The 10,281-nt window shown below is 38.2% G+C and overlaps 1 protein-coding gene across 1 annotated transcript; it reads right to left on the reverse strand.

The window, feature by feature from the left end:
• Positions 1 to 966: 966 nt before the first annotated feature.
• LOC132607933 (uncharacterized) lies at positions 967 to 9,630 on the reverse strand. Its single transcript, XM_060322017.1, has 6 exons — positions 9,577 to 9,630; positions 9,164 to 9,284; positions 8,175 to 9,052; positions 2,350 to 2,593; positions 1,755 to 1,925; positions 967 to 1,613 (listed from the first exon to the last, which is right to left on the reverse strand). Exons 1-6 carry the CDS (start codon positions 9,628 to 9,630, stop codon positions 967 to 969), a joined length of 2,115 nt encoding a protein of 704 aa, XP_060178000.1.
• Between the last annotated feature and the right edge of the window lie 651 nt (positions 9,631 to 10,281).

The raw sequence follows: 10,281 nt of genomic DNA on the forward strand, positions 1-10,281 counted from the left end.
GTGTTGAATCAATGATGTCTGATTCCTCCTTCTTCTATTGATCTCCTTAACTATTAGAATAATGCTCTATGGCACTTACCATTCACTAGATATAAACTTCTTCATGGATAAGGAGTCAGTTTCAATTATTAATGGCTACCGGTTATGACTTTCACAACATGCAACACCATGCCTTAGAGCCACAGCTTCTGCAATCAAACTTGATCTATCATTAGTAAGTTTCTTTCCTTCCGCATATATAAGATCACCACAGCCATTTCTCACACAAAAGGCAGCCGAACTGGGACCAGGATTACCTTTTGGTGAACCATCAGTGTTCAATTTGAACCATCCTATAGGTGGAAAGTCCCATCTTACAACAACACAGGTGATGCCAAGTTGGAAACTTTCCACATATTTGACTATATCAAGCCATTTGTGTGGTATGTCCTGCCATGCAGTGAATTTAACTCTAAAGAACCTATGAATGTTTTCCTGGATCTCATGCAATACTCTATATAATAACTAAGTCCCCCCATGCATTGTAGTATTTCTCCACTTCCATAGCTGCCACAAGATCATGACAGGAATAGCTCTAAACACCACCTTTAGCTTATAGTGACAATCAACCTCCCACTAGATTTGAATAGCATGCTTGACATTATGACATACCATGGATATCCCCGCAGCATCAGAGAATAATTTCCACACTTTGCTTGCTAATTCTCCATTAAGAAACAAATGATCAATTGTTTCTTGTTGATGTGCAGTACAACAGTTGCACCTAGAAACCACAGGAATACCAATACTTTGCAACACCTCATGAACTGGTATCTTTAACTTCCACATCCTCCATAGCAGGAAATTGATCTTGAAAGGCACCCCTTTTATCCACATCTGCTTATAAACCTGTGAGTAGTTTGCTCTTTGTCTTAATAATTCCCATGCACTACAAATTGTGAATTTGCCAGTACTTGTCATTATCCACTAGGGCTTGTCCCATTGACCTTCTTCAATATGGACTTTCAACTCCTTTACAACATGACTAGCAATCTCCTCAGGTAAATAATGATGCATCAATTCCTCATTCCATCCATCTTCAGTAATAAAGTGACTCACATCCTCTATACTGTCATCACTAATGAAGTCATTAGGAACAATATAGTGTAATGCTCCTAATTTAGTCCAGTTATCATACCAGATGTTAGCAGTACCACTATGTGTTTCCCACCAGATCTCTTGTTCAATGTTATCTCTAGCTTCTAACACCATTTGCCATACTTGAGATCCTCCTTTCCATGTAACATATTGTGGATACTGCTTTTTGCAGTATTTATTCCAAAGGAAGTTTTCCCAAAGAGAGTTGGAAGTCCTGAATCTCCACCATAGTTTAACATTCAAAGCCTTTGCTATATCAAAAAGGGACCTGAATCCTAATCCACTTTCTTCAACTGGAAAACATATCTTTAACCAGGCAGCCCAATGTCTAGACTTTACATCCTCTTTACTAGACCAGAAAAACTTAGCAAAAATCTGATGAATCTCCTTGATCACACACTTTGGAGGCCTTATAGCTAATAGAATATGGATAGGAACACTCTGAAGCACACTCTTGATCAATATTGCCTTGCCTCCTGGTGAAAGAAGCTTACTTTTCCTGGCTTACAATTTATCTCTAATCCTCTTAATAAGGTCTTTATAAGCAACTTTCCTTTTCCTTGCATGAGTTGTTGGGCAGCCTAAATAAGTAAAAGGAAAGTTCCCTCTTTTAAAACCAGTGAGCTTCTCAACTTGCTGCAGTAATACATTGCAGACCTTAGAATGCATGTAGAAAGAACTTTTTCTCTTATTAATCAACTGACCAGAGTTGTCTTCATAAGCCTTCAAAGTATCCATAATTAGCTCCAATGATTTTGCATCAGCTGAAGCAAAAACTAAGGTGTCATCTGTATATGCCAAGTGATTAAGATTGGCACTCTATTTTGGCATTCCATACCCTTTGAAAGCTTGATCATCAAATAATGCATTAAGAGCCCTTGTTAGTACTTCAGCAGACAGTATGAATAAGGCAGGTGATAAAGGATACCCCTGCTTAACTCCTCTTAATGAATGAAAAAAATCATGAGCCTGTCCATTTACTAGTACTGAATACCAGTTGTTAGCTAATATCCTCCATATTATATCAATACATTGCTCCGAAAATCCCATTCTCCTCAGAACCTTCATAAAAAATGCCCAAGAGACTCTATCATAGTCCTTAGTCATGTCCAATCTGAGAACTACATTAGTTGGCTTGCCTCTTAACTTTATATCAGAAACAATCTGAGGCCTTAGTCATGCCCAATTTGAGAACTACATTAGCTGGCTTGCCTCTTAACCTTATATCAGAAACAATCTCTTGGGTTAGTAAAACATTCTCAATGATATTTCTGCCCTTTACCAAACCTGATTGATTGGCAGATATCAATCTAGGTAGGGCCTTCTCCAATTTGTTATGAACCACTCTAGAGATAACTTTATTGATAAAGTTACTAAGGCTAATAAGCCTCATGTCAGAAAAGCTTTCCACTTCATTCTTCTTAGGCAACAAAACCAAGTTTGTATGAGTAATAGACTAAGGTAAAGTCAGACCCTCAAAGAACACCTTCACCATATTAAATACATCTACACCAACAGTTTCCCAGCAGCACTGATAAAAAAAACATGTGCGTCCCTCTGGACCTGTCACACCCCAACCTTGGTAAGGCGTGACTGGCACTCGGCACCCTACGGCAACCGAGCGAACAAACTGTAACTCATGTTTTCTATATCTCGAAAGGTAACATAAGACCAAGGTACTATAAGTCATAGGGGCACAAGCCCAAAAGATAACATACTTACGTCTTCAAACTAATCTGGACTGCATGTGCCGGTAAGACTATCCATAATAATCATACAACATAGTACAAGTCGAGATAATTATTAGATATCTAACAGTGCATATCTGTCTACGACCCTTGTCACGACCCAACCCCTTGGGCCATGACTAGTGCCCGAGCTGGACACCCGTATAGGTACCTGTTAGATCTAGTCAGACTGACATTAAGAACTGTATAGAACTTATGAAAGCAACTATAGATTCATAACGCCGCATATCATAAACCTGTCTCCTGAGGAGTCACAGCTAACCAATACATAATATGATACGCAAGCCGACAAGGCTGCCACTACATGTCAATATGATACACAAGCCGACAAGGCTGCCACAACATATCAATACCATATGCAAGCCGACAAGGCTGTCACAACATGTCAATACCATACGTAAGCCGACAAGGTTGTCATTACATATCAATACCATACGCAAGCCATATAGACACAGCTGAACAAAACTTATACACAACTCACACATATGTCTACAGACCTCTAAGATTATCGATAGTGAAATATGACAGGACAGGGCCCCGCCGTACCCCTGCATAAACATATATACATATACATCAAATGATTTGTACCAAAAGTCTAGGCTCCGGAACAATGGAGCTCTCCAAGACAGCTGAGTAGAAATCCTAAGCTGAAGGGTCACCAAATAGAGTATCTGTACCTGCGGGCATGAAACGCAGCCCCCCGAAGAAAGGGGGTCAGTACGAGATATGTAGTAAGTATATAAAGCATGAAATACAATAAAGAGGATCATGACTGAAATAGAGGTTACAGGAGATAAGTATGACATTCGAGATACCCATACACTTGCCTTATGAAATGTAAATCATGCATATCAATATCATATATCATACCCGGCCCATTACGGGACTCGGTCAACAAAGTCATCACATACCATCCTTGGCGCCATAATCACATCATCATATCATATATATATATATATATATATATATATATATATATATATATATATATATATATATATATACCGTACCCGACCCTCTAGTGAGGGACTCGGTGAACAATGCAGTGAAACTGTGCACGAGAACATACCCGGCCCGGACTCGGTGAACAATGCAGTGAAACTGTGCACGAGGCATGCACGAGCAGAGTAGTGAGCAACCATATGCATACTAAATTATATTTGAGACTCAATAGAATATTCAAACGAACTATCATTTGGAAATCAAGACAATAGTCATATCAAGTATCCTTCGAATGTCACTATGGAACATATCAAATAGAACTTCAGAAATCATAGATACGTATCAAGACATAATAAAGTAAGTTCTGGGAATCAAGGACATTAGCCATCCTAGTTTCTCTAAGAATAGGAGCCTTTTTTTTGAAGTCATATATACGTCGTCTATTTGTTTCATAAAGATCATGCCAAAAAGAAGGAAGGGTTAGCTTTACATACCTTGTCCGCTTCTTAAGCAAATCCAAACCTAAGTCTCGGGCTTCCCAAGATCTACAACAATGTCAGTAAATACCAAACATTAGCTAAAGGTACTTAGGAATCCAACCCTAAGCTAGCACGTCATTTACAGAAATTCGGCCAGCATTTCCTTTATATATTCAACAAACCCCGAGAATTTAACTCGGCCAAGTCCTCAACAACAACACCAACAACCATATAATTAAGTCATTTCTTAAGGGTCCCCATCATTAACAATTCAAGAATATGATCAAAACAGCCCCTATATACACAATATACCATTATGCCGTATAACGTCTCCTTCTTCATAAATATATAAAAACATCAATCAAAATTTCAACAACAATATAATAAAATATGTTCCAACAATTCTAGCCATAAATAGCTCAAGAACACCTTCAAAACAGTCCACAAACAGCCTATGAGCCAATAACAATATCATATACGATTTACGGTATAATTTTCGTATTTCTCATCCTAAAATATAACTATGACTTGGATGAATTTAAATATACCGACGAGAGGAAAATTATTACCTTATATGCCAAGAAATAATCTTCTTCCTCTTTACTTCGCTTCGAAGAAAGCCCGAATTCAACAACATGATAAGATGGAACAACGAGATTGAAGCGATGTGCAAAACCCGAAAAAAATCAAATAACTTTGTTGCTTAAACTTCCAAGAACTGAATGTATTAGTACGTTCCTGCCCATATTAAGAATCACGATGCAGCTAAAAAAAATTAGCTGCTGCCCCTATGCTTCTTCTCCAAATAAAATCTTATCAATTAACAATGTATATGTGTATTAGTCACCATATAAGCTACTATAATATTTTCCCCCTCCTTTACACGTGCATACTTTGAAGTCCACTTCTATCCTTTCTTTAATTTTTTGAATGCCACATTGTTAATAAAAGTATATAGTAACCAACTTTGCTGCCTTACGTGACATGTGGATGCTATTCACTTCTTCATTTAATTCAATTAATACCATAATCAACTCCTTATTCTCCCACTTTATTCCAATGTTTAACCAATTAATCATATAATTAATTTCTTGATCATGATTTACTTAAACAAGAACCACTTTCAACACACTTCATATACTCATTATCATAATAATGTGGTAGAACTCTAATCCATAGCCTCTTTATACATACACCAACTATTATTCTCAATCACCGCCGTCACACTTGTTAAGTCCTAAATTATTTTGGGACCTCATCTTTATATACACCGATCGCGTTATTTGCATACTTGAATATGATCAAAATTCTCCGATGCGAACGGTTCAAACCATTGTCCGAAGGTACCGGTATAGTATTGATGAAACTTATACTATTCAATTTGTGTAACCTCTAACCTTCACGACGCTACTTATCCCTTGTTAAGCATCGCATAAATACTTATAACCTCAAAAATAATCTTGTCCTTGAACTTATGTCGATTAGCTTACAAATAACCCAGCGTACAAAAATACGGGATATAACAAGCCTATACAGGAGTACATGACATAAAGTGGCCGGAACAGGGCCCCGCCATACCCATGCAAATGCAGATGCAGCCATACTGACTCACAGGGCAACTCCGAAGCAAGTGGAGCACCACGACTCTGATTGCTGAGCTGGTATCATTACTGAAAGATCCGTCAAGCTGTATCTCAAGACCTGCGGGCATGAAACGCAGCGTCCACAAGAAGGGACGTCAGTACGAGAAATGTACTGAATATGCAAGGAGAAAAGTGAAACAAAATAGCCATATACTAAAGATGAGAAGAATGAGAATCAACTTGGCATTTCTGAACTACCGATGGAAATCTAGCATATGCATACATACCTCTTCATCTTCTTGCGATCTTTACTAGGTCTGGATACCCTACCATAGTCCTGGTTACCTTATCATCAAACGTTATCTGAATATGTGTTGCGGCGTGCAACCCGATCCATATATGATACATGTCTCTCTCTATACTCTCGCATGCTTAACCATATCTATGTACTGTACTATGCCTTTATCTTACTAATCATCCTATACTAACTGCCCAACTGATCAGTGGTAACTGCCCGACCGGCTGCAGTCCGGTGGTAATCGCCCGTCCGATTATCGCCCGACGGTAGAGCGCAACTGCCCGACTGATCAGCGGTAACTGCCCGACCGGCCGTAGCACGGTGGTAACTGCCCGACTGGCTGCAGTCCAGTGGTAAATATATACATCTGCCCAACCGGCCGTAGCACGGTGGTAATAACTGCCCAACCAGCCGTAGCCTGGTGGTAAACACATATCTGCGCAACCGCCCGTAGCTCGGTGGTAACATCTGCCCGACTGGTCGTAGACCAGTGGTAATTATAATCAACATCATAGCTAAACATCTACTAGTAATATTTATGCCCTTCCCGTGGTCATCACTTAACCGTAGGGTCTACATAATCACATAAAACTTATAAGCACAACTCAGGTCATTAGTACTTCTTCCCGCTTGACTAAACATTAACCAAGTCCTAAGATACAACATAAACCTCTCTTCGAACACTAAATACCTCATTAGGGATCCTCTACTATCATTCTATTCATGTCCTATAAGACATCCCTTAAGAACCTATTCTTAAACTCATTGGATTATTATTATGGAACCGTCATCACGAACATGTCTCAACTTGAAGGAACAAAGTCATAAGATGAGATCAACATCAATGAATAACAACAATATCCATGAAACAAGCTCAAGGATATCACATGAACATCGAGAACTGTAAGCTTTGGTACTTTTAGAAATGAGTTTGTTAAAGATGTCATATATAGGTTCACAACAAAGGAATCATGCCTTAAGAAAGAGAGGTTTAGCCTTAACATACCTGGAATCTTGCTCCTTGACCTTCCCACTTATCTCCTAACTTGTAATCTACATATAAAATCGTTCATACTATTATTAGGCTCACCATCATACACTTGTCTTAAGCCTTTAATTAAAATCCCTTTAGAATCTGCCGAAATTCGGGCAGCATCTCCCCTGTTTATATGCCTAACCTGAAATCTCAATTCAGCAACCAATAACAACAACAACAATACCAACATTAATAACATCATTTCCAACACCAATATGTACCATAAAATAGCCCGCACGCTATTTTCCAACTTCCATAACTAACCAACTTACTACACAATTATTTAACGACTTTATCTCCGTAAATAAACCGAAATTAACATTAATAATAGGAGATTCATATCTTATTCTCGTTAAAACAGTGATATCTTCAATATCCACCTTGAATCCACCGCCAAACCATACTAGAATCACATCCATGCGTTTATCCGGGCTTCGATAAATATTCCGTTTGCATGAAAATTGCTTACTTTGTGATCTCCTCTCTCTCTCTCTCTTCAATTTTCTGGGCAAATCTGGTGAAAAAAGGGGGTTCTTACCCTTTTTATAAGGGTCAAATTCGGGTCGGACTGTAGCATTTTACTGTAGCAACACTGTAGTAGTACTGTAGCACGCATTTCTGCTCTGTCAGCTGAACTTGTAACGTCCATAATTCTCTACTCCGATGTCCTATCGACAAGCAGTTTGTTGTTTGGAAACTAGACACGACGAACTTTATTTTAGGCTTTTGCTTTGCTTCAAAACTGCTCATCTACTAAAAGATATTCTTTCTCCAATTTGGGCCAAAATTGCACCTCATATTTTCTTCTAATTTCCAACAATTTAATTTCCTTAATTCACTTGCTCTTCAATCCTTTCATAGCTTACTATATGAACTTGAATCCTTATAACCATAAGTTAAACACCTATAAGCCCACACACCTCCTGAAAGGTAGCTCGAATCTCAACATACGAAACTACGGGGTGTAACAGGACCACTAGCACTATCCCCTGATAATTCAAACACAGCTTGTTTAACCTCTTCCATAGTTGGGATAGCAACAATGTGTGCATTTTCCTCCTGTGAAATCATACTAGGAATATGATCCAATATAGCCATTTCGGATTGAAAGTTCTGCATTGAATCCTGACTGAATTTCTTCTGATAAAAGGAGATGGCCTCATCAGCTATCTCATTAACACTTTCTGTCCAGTTACCATCAGCATTTTGAATCCTCCTAATCAGAGTTCTTTTCCTCCTACCATTGACAATATTGTGAAAAAAATCTAGTGTTTCTATCCCCCTCAACAAAGCAATCATAGCTAGAATTTGTCTCCAAAACTCCTCTTCATAGTACAAGTATCTCTTAAGTTCAGCTTGTGCTCTTTGTAACAACATTCTATTAACTTCAGTAGGAGACTCTTCAAACAACTGTTCTTTAATTCTCACAATGTTCTTTCTAATAGTCAACTGCTTGAATATGTCCCCAAACACATGCCTGCTCAATGCTGATAAAACAACATTAATTTTATTCACTTTCTTTTTAAAAGATAAGAAAACCTCCCTTTCCGCTTCTGCATGCCAGTTCTGAGTTACAACTGATTGGAAAGATTCATGATCTACCCAAAACTTCAGAAATTTGAAAGGCCTAATAAATTGATGTTGTTGTTCATTACAGGATAACAACAAAGGAGCATGGTCAAATCCAGTCCTAGCAAGATGGTCCACTTCAATGAGACCATACCATTGCTGCATCAAATTATTATATAACATTCCATCAAGCCTTTTGAAGATACACTGCCCATCAGATCTTCCATTCCACCAAGTGAAAGGGCTTCCTTTAAAACCAGCTTCAATTAGTTCAAATGCGTTAATACAAAATGCAAAGTCTTCATATTCAGACGGCTATACTAGCAGTCCACCAAACTTCTCTTCCTCATTCAAAATCACATTAAAATTACCCCCTATCAGCCATGGAGCTACCATCCCATCAGCTAGAACATAAAGACTATTCCACAAAGCTAATCTTGCTATTGCATCACACTTTGCATAGACCAAGGTGACAAACATGATCTTGTTCATCTATTGGAAAGTAAGCTTACAAGAAATTTGTTGAGAATCATCCCACACAATATCAACATCTATATCTGTATTAACAAAAAACTAGATCTTCCCAGAGACATTATAATAAGCATGCTCCATTCCTAACTTCCTCTTATATTGTTAAATCTGTCTAGTATGTTGAAAAGGTTCCATCAGTGCTATAAGGCAAAATTTATGATACCCAAGCAACATCTGCACTCTATGGAAGGCTTTTTGAGTCTTTACTGATCTGATATTCCAGAATAAAGTTTTCATGATAACATATGATTACCTTTTGCTGCTCTGTATGGAATAACTCTAAGTGCTTGCCCTTTAGAGTTACCATGTTTCTTCTTTGATGCCTTAGAGTGAGATTTTGGAGTTATTCCTGCTGCCACTCCTACATATTTAAGACTGCAGCCACAACCTCAAATTCCTCAACATCACAGGTGCTTGCATCCTTTTCACATGTTTCATGAATAACCTCAGACTCTATGATATTATGAGAGACAACATCATGCAGGTCCTTCATAGGAGATTTGATCATAACAGCTGCCACGGGTAAAGGAACCTGAACAATAGCTTGTGAGTTACTATCATTCACTTCCTCTATATCATTTGTGTGAACCTGTTTATCATCCTCTAATTCATTGACCTTTATTCCTTCAACCAACTCACCAGGCTTCTCGGCATATAGTATTTTCTCACTATCCTCTTCTGCTATTGGTAGGATATAGTCTTCTATTTCAACTGTATTGTAGCATGATTTGGTTTCTCTTCGTCGACTGTCTTTTCTCTAACAAAAGATTTATTCACCCACTCCATTGTAGTCTCTCCAATTGCTTCTGTAGGAACATTATTCAATTTGTCTGTGTTGTTACTGGATACCTCAGTCTTCTCACCTGGCATGACAACATTTGGTTTAACAACACTAGTATTCTCATTTAGCACTACATTATCAATTGTCATGGGACTGCACTCCTCATCTCTATGAATT

The sequence above is a fragment of the Lycium barbarum genome, chromosome 8, assembly GCF_019175385.1.
Source record: "Lycium barbarum isolate Lr01 chromosome 8, ASM1917538v2, whole genome shotgun sequence".
Classification (NCBI taxonomy): Eukaryota; Viridiplantae; Streptophyta; class Magnoliopsida; order Solanales; family Solanaceae; genus Lycium; species Lycium barbarum.

Bases quoted from the DNA above. Each gene is read 5' to 3' on its own strand.
- LOC132607933 (XM_060322017.1), bottom strand. From the start codon at position 9,630: ATGGTAACTCTAAAGGGCAAGCACTTAGAGTTATTCCATACAGAGCAG. The intron at 9,053-9,163 runs GTAATTTTAATG...AACTAATTGAAG, and splicing joins AGCTCCATGGCTGATAGGGG to CTGGTTTTAAAGGAAGCCCT. The intron at 2,594-8,174 runs GTATGTTGAGAT...ACTTTACCTTAG, and splicing joins CTGTTACACCCCGTAGTTTC to TCTATTACTCATACAAACTT.